Raw genomic sequence first — 16,386 nt, forward strand, 5'->3', positions numbered from 1 at the left:
GCTTTACCTAAGCTCTAAAAGGGGACAAAATAAGCTAACAGAGGTTCAAGAGTTTGAACATGGCCTTGCATATACTGACTTCTCTGCCAGTATGGCCCTGTTTTATTTTAGAGAATATAGTAACCAGATACTTTGGATATCTTAAAGTCTTATTTTTGAAAACGCTTAACCTTTTGACCAGGCGTTGCTCCGAGTGGAAGATGTGAACTGCATTAACTTAGACTGGATCAATGGCTCCAAGGTATATATCCATTCTGTCAACAACCTCCGAGTCGCCGGTGCTGAGGTGGCTTATTTTGTTCATGTCCTCGAGGTAAGCAAGAGCAATTAAAAAAGCTATGGGTCATTGGTTTTGTTTTACTATCCCAAGAGTTAGGATGGGGGCAGTTGTATGTTCTGTGCATTAGTTTCCCCAAGGACTGAACTAGCTAGCCTCAGTGTGTGGTGGTCAGTAAAGGGAAATGAGTGCCTGTAGTTCTACAGAGAGCCACGAGGTGGCAGTGTCTCTTCAGGCTCCTCACCAAGTGTCCCCTTCCACCGAAGGTCAGTGATCTGAGCATCTATCTCATTTCAGCCAGTCACCAGCCACGTAAACCTTTCCCATCTCCCAGATTCCATTTAGAGCATGAAAGACTTTCCCCCCAGAAAGAGTTTCCCAGCAGTGAAAGAGTGAGTCCCCAAGACCTGTCCTGGCAAATGCTTTCAACACAGATTTCTTAAAAGGATAGAAACAGCTAAGGTGTGATTTGGGGGATCCCCCATGCCCTTTTCCCCACTATAAAATTCAGGGGCCTTTGTATGCCTCCCCACCCCACGGCAAGTGGTGATTCCCCAGTGAGAAATTGCAGGAAGTCAAGGCAAAAGATTTTACTCTGGTTCTAAAGGAGAGGACATGAATCAGCTCCATTTCTATGGGCCCAGCCCTGTTCCAGGCACAGAAGAGCTTTTTTCACTCACCCACAAGCCAGTGTGGTAAAGTGTGGCATGGGTTGGTGAAGAAAGCCCTAAGTCATGGGAGAAGGGTAGCAAGAATGGCCATGGGCAGTATGGGAAGCATACTGGAATTTTAGAAACCCCGGATAAGGTCATGTCCTGGATCCCCACACCTTTTTCATCTCTGCTCTGTTGGGACAGTGGGGTACCCAGCAAGAGTGTAGGTCAGACCCAGTCTTTTTTTGGAGGAGATCAGACCTAAGCACTGGTGGAATGTGTCCTGGCTTCCAGAACCTGCATTGGGGGCCAGGAAACAGATAGAAGGCAGCTTGCTTAAATGGGAAGCAGATGTTGGTTGCCTAGTAAATGTGTGAAATCAGCAGGGAAAAGCTCAGGAAAGGGAAACAGTCCAAAGGCCCACCTTGCCATCTGTATTGGCCTTGACTGACATGCGGTCTATAGGGATGGGGTACTGGGGAGAGGAAGGAGGGAAGGAGGCTGGCGGGGAGGGGGTGCTGAGAGCCTGTTGTGGAAGGGAGGAAGACACTGGTGTCACTTTGGACAGGTTGTCCTGAAAACCAGGTACCCTCGTTGGTAGCTGATTACTGGAAACAAGGGATAAGCCACAACTATGGATGGCACATCTGAGTGTCATTCCTGGAGGGGGCACTGTCAGACAGTAAGATGGATTGTTTCACCAGGCCCAAACTGTGCCCAAATGAAGGTCTGTGCTTCAGAACAAGATATTAATAAGGAATCACCCAGAATTTCAATTATGATATGCCAGATAAGACACTCATGGGACATCAGGGGATATAACCAGATATGACATTCATGTGATTTGCTAGGTTGAAGAAAGCCTGATTGCTCCTTCCACAGTGTGTGTGTGTGTGTGTGTGTGTGTGTCTGCATGTCTCTGTGTATATGTGTACATCATACTCTTGTACCCTAGTCTACAAGACTCCCCTTTGAAACCGGAAGTTCCTCCCAAACCTTCACCTTGCAAACACCAGAAACAGATGGAAACCAGACAGGCATTCATAAGGGAAGCCTGCTGGCTAGGTGGTCCCCAGAAAGGCAGGCCTGATCTGGAAGTCACGGGCTTGGTCCTTCAGAATTACCATATCACTGCACCCCAGCGGGCTGAATGCAAGCCCTGGAGAGTCTAAGGTCTATGCCCTGCTATCACCCTGTGCTGAACAGGAAACACCCTTGTTCCTCTTTGAATTCAGCATATCAGACCATCTCCCATGATTACTCATGGTGCTCCTTCTGCTTCCCTCAAAAATATCCCCTCAGGAAAAATTTGGATATTCTCCATCTCAAGTGCACCTCATCGGCCACAGTGTGGGAGCACACCTGGCAGGGGAGGCCGGGTCTCGGATACCAGGCCTGGGAAGAATCACCGGTAAGTATGCTGGGGGCTGCAGTTGGGCCTGGGCGAGGTTTGTTCAGACCTGCTTTCACATCAACACACGTATGCACTTGGGACACTGTGAGTTCAGGGAGGAAAAGTCTGTTTCTCTTTGTGCCTATTTTAAAAGTCAAATGTCTTTTCCTTTCCATATGGTCCCCTGAGCCTGCCAGGAGTGATTTCTGAGTGGAGAGCCAGGAGTAACCACTGGGCATAGATGGTCTATAGATGGGTATAGACCAAAAACAACAAAAAATTTATACCCCAAAATGAGAAATACTTCAGCAGTCAAGTGAGAGGCCCAAGTTTAGTATCCCAGCAACACATGGTCCCACAGCCCTGCAGAGAGGGACCAGTGAGCAATGAGCTGAGAGTAACCACCAAAAACCAAAACTAAAACCACAGGAACAACAAGGAACCACCACTCACATCCTGCTATCCAGCTTTCCCAGAGTACTGCCTTGGGTCAAGGGACCCCTTGTGTGGGACACACCCGGGCTCATGGACACTATGATCTTTTCCAGGAATGGACCCTGCAGGGCCATATTTCCATGACAGCCCAAATGAAGTCAGGCTGGACCCGTCGGATGCCAACCTGGTCGATGTCATTCACACGAATGCAGCCCGCTTTCTCTTTGCGTTAGGTGCGTCTCGGACAGAAACAGAAACTCCCTGGAAGCCCAAAGAGGATTGAGAAGTTCTTACCCTACTTCTGATTCTCTTTCAGGCTCTGGGACTATTAATGCTTGTGGTCACCTTGACTTTTATCCCAATGGTGGCAAAAGCATGCCAGGATGTGAAGAGCTTGTTATTCCTCCAATATATAACTTCACGGCATATAAGGAAGGTAAAGTCTTTCTGAAGTTTGAAGGCAGGGAGTGGGAGCGATACTAAAGTTTTGCATGCAGCCACTCCTGCTTGGTTCAGTCCCTAGCACTTCTTATCTCTCTAAAAACAGACATGACCCAGACAGGGGTATGCAGAAACACACACTGTGAAGGCTGATTTCACACATTTACTAGGCAAATCCTCTCTAGACAGGAGCCATATCCTTATACTTATAATGTAATATAAAAATAATTTTAGGGAGCTGGAGCGATAGAGGGCATTTACCTTCCATGTAGCCAACCCAGGTTCAATCCCTGGCATTCCATATGGTCCCCCAAGCACCACCAGGAATGATCCCTAAGCGCAGAGGCATGAGTAATTCCTGAGCACTGCCAGTACGGCCCAAGTACACACACACACACACACACACACACACACACACACACACAAACACAAACACACACACATACACACACACACACACACACACACACACAGAAATTAGTGAAAGGGGTAAAAAGTTCAAAAGCCACAGGGTATGCCTTCCTCAAAAATATATGTGTTTCTGCCCCAAACCAGCATATTGTAAGGTCTGTGAGATCAGGGCCTGGGTCTTAGTGGCCTTTGTTCCCATTGCCCAGAAGAACATCAGGTATATTGAATCTAGCTAGTTGATTTAACTCTAAAGAGTGTGTTTTTCATTCTGCAAACACATTTTTTTTCTGTGCTTCTTAAGTAAAAGGCATTCATTTCAGGAATAGCTGAGTAGCCGGGAATATTACCCACATCTCAGAACCTTCTATTTTATTCTAGTAGAAAAACAACAGAATGAATTCTAAGAAGACCACCTAGATTATGAAACTGATGACAGTTGTGGGTTAGATGGGGTATAGATTTCTTTAATAGGGTAGCCAGGGATTCCTTATTGAAAAGATGACCTAAATGGATTAGCTGAGGACATGTGGGAAAGTTAGACCAGGTTGGGATTGGGGGGGGGGGGGCTGGGATTGATAAAATTGCAAAGGGCTTGGGATAGGAGTCTGTAAAGAAGTTTCCTGGCAGTGAGGAGAGTGACTGGAGGGGAGTGGTGGAGATGAGAACTATAGGGAGGAGGAGATGAGAGCTATAGGGTGGAGGAGAGAAGAGCTGTAGGTGGAGGAGAGGTAAGCTGTAGGTGGAGGAGAGGTAAACTGTTGGGAGGAGGAGAGGTAAACTGTAGTGAAGAGAGGAGAGCTGTAGGGTAAAAGTGGATCATAAAAAAAAGAAACAGGGCCTTTGTGGACTGTAATGAAAACATCAGCTTTTACTCAAGGGAAATGGGAGTCACAAGAAAATTTTAAAGAGAGGAGGGACATGGTTTTATTAAATACCAGAAAATACTTTGGATCAGAAGTTCAATTAATTACAAATTGAAGTAAAGGCTTGAACCAGAAGCTAGAGTGATAGTGCAGCTGCTAAGATACTTGCCTTGTAAGTAGCCAACATATGTTCTATCCCTGGAACCCCCAGTAGTCCTTTAGTCCTTCCAGGAGTGGTCCCTGAGCATAGAGTCAGGAGTAAGCCCTGACCACAACTGGATCCAACAATTAATCTTTTCAATTAATCTATTGCTGGTAGAAACTTCCTTTTCTAGTAGTTTCTAATAATGAATCTATAAGGTTTTTAGTTACAGGGCAAATCAAGTTATTATTTGGGAATTCCACTTTTTCCTGTCTCCATATTTTTATTATATGAATAATGAAAAACAAAAATAACACCTACAGGATAATACATCATAGTATAAGCATCATTATGCCACAAAAAATACCCGGGTGATTTTGAACATCTCACCCAAACTCTTCAAAATATCTCAATGATGTAATTATTTAGACTTTCAATAAGCTGAGATCAAGGAAAAATACACTTACCATGACATTGAAGTATCTTGAGAATTTCTTCTTCACTGACAATCAATTACAGAGCTTTTGTAATCTATCCTGAAAGAAAGAATGTAATTAATGCTGTCTGTTTTTAATGACCATCTTCCAAAAACTTAGGAATCTATAGATACCCAAAATGAGATATTAAGAAAATTCTGCTTAGAAAAGGTAAACAAAACACATTCAAACAGGCTTATGTACAACTCATTTCTATTATTATTTTCAAAACTAATATTTAAAAGACTTTCCATTGAGATAAAATATAAATCACAAGCCTCCTTCACATAACTGTATAAAGTGTAATAAATTGAGCATATGAAAGTTTGTAAAAATGGTAAAGAATATTTAGCATAAGTCATTCTTTTGAGGCCTTCTAATATTTCAAATGTATTCATCAGATGAAAGATACATGTGTCATTTAAGTTTATAGGTGATTTTTAAACTTCAGAATATTTTATTTTGCATTATATTTATAATTAAGAAAACATTTCATTTTAAAATCCATTGTTACCCATGTTGTAATGAGCCAGATCGCCTAAATCAAGCAACTAGATAGATGGTTTTTTTGGTTTTTCTTCTTTGGTTTTTGCTTTTTAAAAAGATGAAGCCAGTTGGTAATCTCTCTGATTACATTACATGTCTGAAATGATGCTGTCATGTTTATATAGGCAATCTACTTTTTAGCAAATTGTACCTCTTGGAGGAATAATAATAAGGAATAATGGAGGAATATATTTGTTTTGGATGGTTGGGGCCTGATGCAGTGGTAGTCAGGGTTTACTTTTGGCTCAAGGATCACTCCTACAGTCAGGAGACTATCTGCAATTGCTCAGGGGACTATATACAGTTCTAGCTACTGACTGTCTAAGTATCTTTGCCTCTACACTCTTCTATGGTGCAGGAACAATGGCTTATTACTCAGGCTTTTGCATTTCATGATTCAGGCAGAATTATACAGAGATTGTGTGTGCAATGAGGGGTCTGGTGCGATTTCCTCCAGCTGGGAGCTGGACTGGCCCAAATTATCTATGGAAGACCAAGTTAGCTTCCTTGTCTGGGGATGACTGATTTCTCCCTCGAAGTGGTCTGTTATTCGTCAGGATCTCTCTCCCCTGCCAGTTCACCCAGGTTTTCTAACCCAGAGATTCAGTTCTAAAAGAGGAAGAGGACAAGCTGAAGTTCAGGCCAACACCCAGTAGTCTAGTTTCTGGTCTTCCACATTCTCTTTTCAAAGCAAGTCTCAACTAGCAAAGGTATGTGTATGGGGAAAAGTGTCCATTGCTTGAATAAAGGAATACTGATACTGCAAAGAGATGAGGGACTATTTAGAGGTCACTATTAGGAAATAAATATTTCCCACATAGACTATAATCACAGACACATTTCCCAAAGACAAATTCATCTGTATGGATCATTGGAAGACTAGAACATGCCAACCAGTTAAAAGGTTCTCATGTAAGGTTTTGGGAGCATCAGTGCTACAGTGATAACTATGATGACTCTATAAAGTGAATGCTATTTAGGTCTGTTTTATTTATTGTTGCAGTAATCCTAATTATATGTCCTATATATATCCTAACACTATAACTTGTGTCTTGCCTGCCAATAACAGAACTAATTTACCTTTGGCATTCTTTATAGTACTGCTGGCCTATCACTGAAGCAAGGTCAGTACAAGGTGCACATTAGATAACACTGCTCACTCCTTTATGATTGAATAGGGAATCCCTATTTAATCCTTGCAGAAATGCAAAATGGGGAATTCATTGGTGGGAGGTATAGCTGCCATGAACTCAGGGAAATCTAAAGCTCTAAGTATTCAAGTCAGAGCACTGGGAAATGTGGGGATGTGTGTGTCATAGTCATAGTGTCAGAGCACAGAGCCCTCTGACGTGGTGTTTCTTCTCTTATCCTGCTAGAATGTCCCTTTAGAGTCACACAAATCATTCTTTGGCACAGAAAATCTGTCAGGTAACAGAGATAAATATTTTTGCAAGTCTCCAACCTACAATTAGAGGCTGTATGTCACTATTTAAGTTACACTTTCTAAGAAACGTTCATCTCTCAGCTCTCAGTTCACTGGAGGTTTGTTTTCACAGAAGTGTCTTCCTTCATCAGTTGCAACCATGTCCGAAGTTATCACTATTATATCGAAAGTATTCTCAACCCTGATGCATTTATTGCTTATCCCTGTAGATCCTACACATCTTTTAAAACAGTAAGTAAAGCATTTTTCAGTGCAATTTAATGTGTGTGTGTGTGCAAACACACTTGTGCAAACAGCCAACTACAACTTAGGACTTTGAGTACTTGGGGGAAGAAAAGCATCTGCCATTTTTGGTAAATAATAGATTTTTATTTTTTCTGTGCTGAGTGTGGGCTTACTGATGGGTTTAAGTAACAAAACCTGCTATTTGTATTCTGGTTGCTTCAGCTATTTTGAAGATTATGTCCAATTTTGCTTTCCTGGCTATTTGTTATGCAGTAATTAGATGCTGTAGTATAGCAGGCATAAGTCCAAGGCCAGAGTTTTTCTGTTTATATTTTAAATGTCATCCTCAAAGATGCCCCGAGAAGGCTGAACCAATCAATAGTTCCAACCGAACATATTACTGTTTACTTGGAACATGAAAATTATTTTATTAAAATTTAATTATTTATACACCGCCGAACTAAGGCAGAGATAGCTCACAGGAGTTCCACTCAGATCAAACTGCTAAATCAGATTTTGCTTGAGTCATAAAGCATGCCGGGCTAGATGTGAGCTGAACGTATTTTTCATTTGGTTATCACTATGAAGAGGAAAAAGAAAATCTATTTTTCGGGGGACGTGGAATGATTTTCCTTCTGGTACTTTAGAGACCTAATCGCATTTGATCAGAGTAGGAAGATGAGGGTTTCCAGCAGACATTCAATACACAGAAGCATTGTGGGAGTGAGCGCTGATCCAGGCGTATCTTTCTGCAGATGTAGAGAGAGAGATGGGTGGGTGCCCTGGGTCCTGGTCCCCTCTCTGTGCCAGCTCCTGGCCAGACAACAGCCTTTTCCCTCTAACCACCTCAACCCACTTCTATTTCCTCTTTCTGCTGGCCCCGGATATTGTTCTAACAGCTAAAAGGATCATAGTACTTACTCAGTGGTTGGAAGATGGAAGTAGGCTTTGGGACTAGTTCAAGATGATGAGATTCAAACCTGCAGATAGAAACCCCTAGTCTTCTGGGCTATGAGGATGGCAAATATAGCAGCAAACTAGAGACAAGTAAGCCCATTTTCTTGATGTGTTTTTATTGTAGTTTTGATCCAAATCATCACAAATAATAAAGTGAAAAGAATAAGATCAGATAAAAGAGAAAAATGTATAATATTAAAATTAAGTTAAAAATAGTGAAGAGGCCAGAAAGATAGTATATGGTTTAAGGATTGTCTTGCATGTGGTTGATTCAGCTTTAATTCCTTGTACCACATATGGTCCTCCAAGCATCACTGGGTATGTCCCCTGAGAACAGAGTCCGGAATATTCTCCAAGTACTGTCAGCTAAGGATCTCCAGCAAAGTAAAATAAAATTTGGGGTTTGGGGTTCAATTCTTGTCCATAGCTTATTAGATATGCAAACTGGAAAACTAATTTCTCATTACTTCAGTCTCAAGTAAAAAGACTGAAAGCTGTATAAGTGATCTGAGTCTTCATAGGGATTCATTGAGTTAAATGCACAGAAAATTCTTAGAATAGTGTCTAGCACAAAGGAAGTTCTCAAACTATACAAGCCCTGATTGGTTGTGCCTGAATCCATTTCCTTCATAAATAAAATGGGACTTTACTTAGTAATATTTTGTTAGAGTCCTAATGTCCATGACTTTTAAAAATAGTCTATAATGTTCTTTATTTTGATTTTTGGGTCACACCTGGCAGTGCTCAGGGGTTACTCCTGGTTCTATGCTCAGAAATCACTCCTGATAGGCTTGTGAGACCATATGGGATCCTGGAATTTGAACCTCCATCTTTCTGCATGCAAGGCAAATGCCTTACTTCCATGCTATCTCTCAGGCCCCTAAAATAGTTTTAAGAGATCAAGGCTAAAATATCAAATACCAAAAATACTGATACTCAGATTATTTTTTACAAGTTGTTAGTATTGTTAGTTAGGATTTAAATTTAAAACATGTACATACATATAAAATGAAAATAGTTTACATTCCCTTTCACTCTCCCCATGGCAGAATTTATCTATATCCAATAGGTAGCATTGTTCTGAAAGTATTGTTTTTATTTTGCTTTTTTTGTTAAATTTGTGAGTTTGAGATATTTGCTAATGTGTTATTTTTTTGTAACAATCAATCTTCAAATATTTATGCCATTGTTAATGGGCATTTTGGTAGTTTCCACTTGAAAAGTGATTCTCCCCTATTTCTGCATGTCTCATTACTAACTGTATGGCAGTTTCTATAAAGTGCCTAATAGAAGAGAAAGCTCCAATGCCCTGATGTCTATGAAACTAGAACAATGTGTGCTCTGAAATAAAATGTAAAATGCTCATTTTATAAGGAGCTAGAAAATAAAGAGATCAGAGAACCCATCTCATTTATAGTAGTGTACAAAGCATCAAGTGCCTAGGAATACAAGAGATAATAAAGGCCCAAGCCATGTACCCCCTCAAAACAAACAAACAAACAAAACAAAAGACCCAAGCCATGAAAACTACAGGCACTAATGGAAGAAGTAGAAGAAGTAAATGTAAAAATATTCCACATGTGCAAATTATGGGCTGGAAGAATCAATATTGTCAAAATGAATAGCCTACCTAAATTATTATATAGAGTCAATATAATCTCCATTCAAATTCTTATGATATTCTTCAAGGACCTAGAAAAGTCAATAATTAAGTTTGTATGGGTAATAAAATACCCTAAATAGCCAAAGCCATACTTAGAAACAAAAATTGGGGTGGTAATTTGTCTGTATTATAAAACTATAGCAATCTAAATACCACGGTAGTAGAATAAGGATAGACTCTATTATCAATGGGTTAGAATTGAGTACTCAGAGACAAAACCCCTTATATGTGATCAACTAATTTTTGACAGAGGAATTATGTATATGAAGTGGAATAAAGATAAACTCCCTAAGAAATGGTGCTGAGAAATTGGATAACCACATATAAAAAATGGTCAAGAAGGATCCATATATCAAGCATTACATCAAAGTCAATTGAAAGTTGATCAAAGACCATAAGATTAGACCATAATCTATGAAATACACTGAGTAAAATATAAGCAGAATGTTACAGTATTTGGGCCTCAAGATATTTTTAATTATATGATATTATTGGCAAAAGAAACAGAAACAAAACAAATAGGTTTACATCAAATTTAAGTATTTCTGCATAGTAAAGAAAACTATGGACTAAAACTAAAAGACAGCCAACTGAATTGAAGTTATTAACACTCAACACTTTAGATAAGGGGTTGATATATTCACGATATATAAAGCACTCATAAAGATAAACAACTCAAACCCTTATCAACAATGGAAAAAGGAAATAAAGAGACACTTCTCTGAAGTGAACAGATCTCCAGTAGGTACATGAAAAGTTGTTCGTCATCACTTACCATGAGGGAATTCCAAATGGACATGACAATGAGATATTATCTCACAAGAGTGAGAATGGGACATATAAGAAAGAAACTGGAAACAATTTGTGTTGATGGGGATGTTGTGAAAAGGAACTCTCTTATTGATAGGGATTGTTGTCTGGTTTAATCCAGCATGAAGATTTTTCAGAAAAGTAAGAATGGAACTGCCATTCTTACCCAGCCATGACCCAGCCATTCTGCTCTTGGTATCTACCCCAAGATTCCAAACAAAAGTATGTACACCATCAGTGTCTGATGACAGATGAGTGGATAATGCAGGGTGGATAATACACACAATGGCATACTATGCAGCTGCAAGGAATAATGATATCATGTGATTCACTGTACATGTACATGGTACATGGAACTGACAGACCTTATTTTAAGTGAAATAAGTGATAAGGACAAATACAAATAAATGATTGCACTTATCTGTGGAATATAGAATAACAGGAGTAGGAGGTATATCTAGATTATAGAAATGAGAAAGAGAGTGAAGGAAAGAAATGAGTGGGGTAATAAAAAGAGGTGATAGGGCCAGGGACCTCAAATACATTGGTGATGTAGGGCAGTGGTGTATGTTTGTATCTGAACCACAGAGCCAACAAATGTTGAGCATGGGACCAAACTTAACGTATCCATACTTAAATATGTACCTGTGAAGAAGGTAAGCTGAGAGGGTGGGAGAGAAACAGACGAAGAAAGTTGGCATCAATAATGTGATTGATGCTGGAACATTTGTGTGCCTGAGACTGTTATGAAGAACTTTGTACATCATGATGTCTTTGTAAAAAACAAAAAGTTCATGTGCATCCTCAGCAGCCCTGAAGGACCCTCCCTCTGTCTTCATCAGACTTGATAGTGGAGAATTGAATTCTCATGTTCTTTGGGGTAAGGGCGGGCAACTTTCCACACCATGAAGTATGATTGGCTGTTTGAATGTCTATCCATGAAATGCAATCCAGCCAGGCAGACTTGTTTTTGTTTTCCTGGTTTAGATAGTTGTTTTTTTTTTAATCTTTATTTAAGCACCATGATTACAAACATGTTTATAGTTGGATTTTAGTTATAAAAAAATACCCCCCTTCACCAGTGCAACATTCCCACTACCAATGCCCCCATCTCACTCCTCCCCTACCCCTTGCCTGTATTCGAGACAGGCATTCTCTTTCACTCACTACCATTGTATGATAGTTGTCAGTGTAGTTATTTCTCTAACTGAACACACCATTCTTTGTAGTAAGATTCATATTGTGGGCCTGTCTTTCTAGCCCTTATCTCTATTGTCTCTGTATTATTACAATATATTATTATTACAATAATTTTTTCTTAAACCCATAGATGCGTGAGACTATTATGTTTCTGTCTCTCTTCTTCTGACTTATTTCAAGCAGCATAATAGTTTTCATGTCCATCCATGTATAAGAAAATTTCTTGACTTCATTTTTTTCTGACAACTGTATAGTATTTCATTGTGCATATGTACCATGGTTTCTTTAGCCACTCATTTGTTGTCGGGCATCTGGGTTGTTTCCAGATTCTTGCTATTGTAAATAATACTGCAATGAATATAGGTATTCAGAAGGCCATTTTGTGTTCCTAGGATTTATAACCCTAGGAGTGCTATAGCTGGGTAATATGGAGCTCAATTTCCAGAGAATTTTGAGGGTTTTTTTGTTTTGTTTTGTTTTGTTTTGTTTTGTTTTTGGGCCACATCCAGTGACACTCAGGAGTTACTCCCGCTATTTGCTCAGAAATCGCTTCTGGCTTGGGGGTGGGGACCATATGGGACGTGGGGGGGGGTCAAACCATGGTCCATCCTAGGTTAGTGTGTGCAAGGCAAACACCCTATCACTTGTGCCACCATTCCTGCCCCAATTTCCAGGGTTTTTTTTTTTTGGAGGAATTTCCCTATTGTTTTCCATAAAGGTTGGACTAGAGGGCATTCCCACTAGCAGTAAATGAGAGTTCCTTACTCCGCACAACCCCACCAGCACTGATTTTTCTTGTTCTTTGTGATGTGTGCATGAGATGGTACCTCATTGTTGTTTTGATTTACATCTCCCTGATGATTAGTGATGTGGAGCATGTTTTTAATTTTGAGGTCACACTCAGTGGTGTTCAGAGCTTATTCCAGGCTCTGCACTCAGAGATCACTTCTAGTGGGTTCAGGAGACATATGGGATGTTGGTATCAAACCCAGGTTGGCACATGCAAGTGTCTTACTTCCTGTAAAATCTCTATGGTCTCTTGCCTTTTTTCACCTTGTTTGTTTTAATTTACTTTTTTTGTTTATAAAAAGAAAACAACAGGGAAGCCTGCTAGGCCCCTGGGCCATTATTTTAGTGCACACACATGATTTAGATTCTAAAGATGTATTCTAGATTAATAATATATAATTAATTTATTGGTGGTCACATTTCTAATTATGTCTTATTTTTCTGTCATCAGGGAAATTGTTTCCATTGTCCCAAAGAAGGTTGTCCAATGATGGGTCATTTTGCTGATAAATTTCACCTCAAAAACAAGAAGTCTAATAGATTGTATTATTTTTTAAACACAGGGAAGGTTTCTCCATTTGCCCGTAAGTATTGTAGCTCACTTTTATTGTCATGCTCAGAGGTAGTTATCTTTAAATATTCAACAGTTTGTACTGAGTGGCTCCTATAGAACTGGGCTCAGGGCCAGCTCCTGAGATGGTGGAGAACAGCACCATGAATTAAGGCCTGTGGGGAAGACAGCAATAATAAATAAATTAAAATTTCAACTTCAGTCCCAACTTGTAGACTTTCTGTTCAGAAACCTTCTAAGGAGCTTTCACAATCAGGCCAGGGAAGGAAAGGAAGGTAGTTTCTCAGCCCCTTTCTAAAAGATGAGGAAAAGGGTGAAGGAACACAGAACATTCCAGGCAGAGGGAACTGTTCTGGATAAGTCCTGGAAAAAACCTAAGAGTGTGGCCTTAGGAAGGGAATCGGAGGAGGTGAGGTAGAATTGGGTGAGACTCAAGTTGTTCATCCCTTGAGGCCTTCTCTTTGGGCTAATGGAAGTTATCAAAGGGTCTGATGATGGTCCTGTTGTGACTTGAGAAAAATTGCTCTAGTGGCCACACAAAACAAGAGGAACAGTGGTGGCAGAGGAAGCTGGGGAAGCTGCTCTCTTACCTGTGCTAGGCCCTCCCTACGCATGTGAACTGTTTCACTGTATGTCCATCTGATCATCTCCTGATAGACTCTAAACTTTTCTAATGCCAACAGCTTAATGCTGGAGTTGATGCTTGATCAGTCTGGCCAGAAGGCTGAATGCTGCAGCCCAACGGTGGGGTTACAAGGCAGATAGTGAGGGGCTCCAAGGTACTATGAGGTGTAGGGTCTCAAACTAACTTAGCATGGGCCCCTGACCACTGAGCTGGCTTCTACCTACCCCTCTTGCAATGTTTTGCAAAGGGACACTTGACTATGTCCCAGACCTGCACTATCTGGACTTCCTCCAGTTTTCTGCAGAAGAGGAAAAGATCGATTCAGCCACATAGAGCAATTTCCAAAGTACAGATGGTCTTATAGGGCTTTTTCTAGGTTGGTTGCCAAACTATGGCAAATAAAAGGCTAAAGTATGTATGTGTGCCACAGAATTTAAACTTAATAAATGACAGGAAGCATTTGCTTCTGTTTCTATTTATTTTTTTATGTTTGGTGGGTGCCACACTCGGCAGTGCTCAGGGGCTGTGCCTATCTGAGTGTAGGACATCCTAAGGGTGTTGTAGGTCAGACTAGAGTCAGCTTCATGCAAGGCAAGTGCTTTACCCTTCTGTAAACATTATATCTCTCTCTGTATCTCTCTCTTACCCTTCAATTGCTTCAGTTGAAAACAAATTACAGACATACTTGGAATATTCAACTATTTTCTTCAAGAGGCCAGAGCAATAGTACAGTCGGCAGGGTGCTGACCCAGGCTTAATCTCAGAACCTCATATGGCCCCCAAATTCTGCCAGGAGTGATCCCTGAGTAGAGAGTCAGAAGTTAGTCCTGATCACTCTTGAATTTAGCCCAAAAATAAAATAAAAGAGTTGCTTATTTGAAACAAGTCACTAAGCAAGATAAAAATGTGAACATTTCCATTCACTTTAGAAAAACTCTTTCCAATTTTTAGCTTTCTTCCAACTTTTTCCCCCATCTCCCTTTCTTGACCTGATAGTTGTCATTTCTAGGAACCAGGGGCTGCACCCACACTTGGTTGTTTACTTGGATATGTGCTGGTGCTGGTCACACACTTCCCTGTGTTGCCTGAGCATGTTCTGTGCATCAAGCGTCCCAGATGGCCAGATCCTTTAGCTTTAATTTTTATGTGTGTTCTCTGGAGACTGTACACGGTTTCTAGGTCAGGACACCTACAGCAAAGGCCCTGCACAATGTGGGCAGCATCTGGCATTTAACTCACTGCCACATATTGGCAAGTCAGACACAGATTTCTCCATTGTGCTGTCCTGAGCTCTGTACTTGCTAAGGTTAAGAGTGTGTGTGTGTGTGTGTGTGTGTGTGTGTGTGTGTGTGTGTGTGTGTGTGTGTGTGTGTGTGTGTGTGTGTGTGTGTGTGTGTTTTATACATTTGGAGATGGGGAAGTTTCCCAAGCAGTGTCATGAGGGCGACTCCCTTGAAATCTCAGCCAAAAGGCTCAGTGGTTCAATGTCCAGGTCTGAACTCTCAAGCCTTACAGTGCTAGGGATCACTCAAGCCATCCTCGTAGTGCCAGAGGCCTCCAGGTTAGTAGTGTTGACGGTTAGTAGTGCTCTCTGTCTGTGTCTATCTGTTTGTCTGCCTGTCTCTCCCTCTCCACATACACTATAATTCTACAGCCCAGATAGTCCTGCCATTTCCTGGTTTGACCCCCAACATTCTCTGTTTCTTCTTTATTTCCAGGTTGGATGCACAACCTGTCGGTTAATCTTGCTGGAAATAACATCACTCAGGGGAACATATATCTCCTTATAGGAGGAACAGCAGGAAAAACGGGGAAGCTTCTGATAGCCAGGTAGGCAAGAGTGAGGGTGGCAGGCAGCTGCTCTGGGGAAACGATACCCAGCCGACTCTGCATTTCTTGCTGTGCGGCAAGGCGGACTTCTCTTTCCACTATGTGTTTTCCACATATAAAATTGGACTCTGGTGTCTGTTTCCACCAAAGTCTCAGCTACTGGTAGTGTCATTAAAATGCAAGTGGGAAAATGATAAAGTGAGGTGGGGAAAAATGACAGAGAAAGACATGTTTTTCAACCCGTTGGATTTGATACCAACTGGAGCCTTTTCTATATTTTACACACATTAAGGATGAGAGAGACACTTCATATCCATTGGCAAACTTATTATAATCTTTCTAAGTAGTTCCCCAGGTACAGGACATGAGTGGGAATGGTTCAAGGCAGCTTTTCTCTCTCTTCCTGGCCTTTCCTGTTCCTCTTAGCTTTTTCCTTTGACATAATTCACTTTCATTCATCAGTTCTGCAATTTAATCTACAATGAGTATTGACACTCATGTTGTCTATTTGTCTGTCAACCCATGAAGAGATCCTATGCTTTCCTGTGAGGATTTCAGCATCTGCAACCATAGGGTCAAGGCCCAAAGATGGATTTTGTGTGTAGCTCATCAGTGGGGGAACGTGTTGGATTAAT

At 40.9% G+C, this 16,386-nt stretch overlaps 1 protein-coding gene across 1 annotated transcript in view; it reads left to right on the top strand.

Moving 5' to 3' along the window:
• Positions 1-16,386, top strand: part of PNLIPRP3 (pancreatic lipase related protein 3) — a 53,115-nt gene that overhangs the window by 34,384 nt on the left and 2,345 nt on the right. The window contains exons 9-15 of the mRNA XM_049790439.1: positions 182-313; positions 2,233-2,341; positions 2,872-2,991; positions 3,075-3,194; positions 7,194-7,312; positions 13,177-13,309; positions 15,640-15,751. Of these exons, the coding sequence (XP_049646396.1) occupies positions 182-313; positions 2,233-2,341; positions 2,872-2,991; positions 3,075-3,194; positions 7,194-7,312; positions 13,177-13,309; positions 15,640-15,751 (845 nt within the window). The remainder of the gene's footprint in view (positions 1-181; positions 314-2,232; positions 2,342-2,871; positions 2,992-3,074; positions 3,195-7,193; positions 7,313-13,176; positions 13,310-15,639; positions 15,752-16,386) is intronic.

This window comes from Suncus etruscus, chromosome 17 (genome assembly GCF_024139225.1).
Source record: "Suncus etruscus isolate mSunEtr1 chromosome 17, mSunEtr1.pri.cur, whole genome shotgun sequence".
In the NCBI taxonomy this organism is placed as follows: Eukaryota; Metazoa; Chordata; class Mammalia; order Eulipotyphla; family Soricidae; genus Suncus; species Suncus etruscus.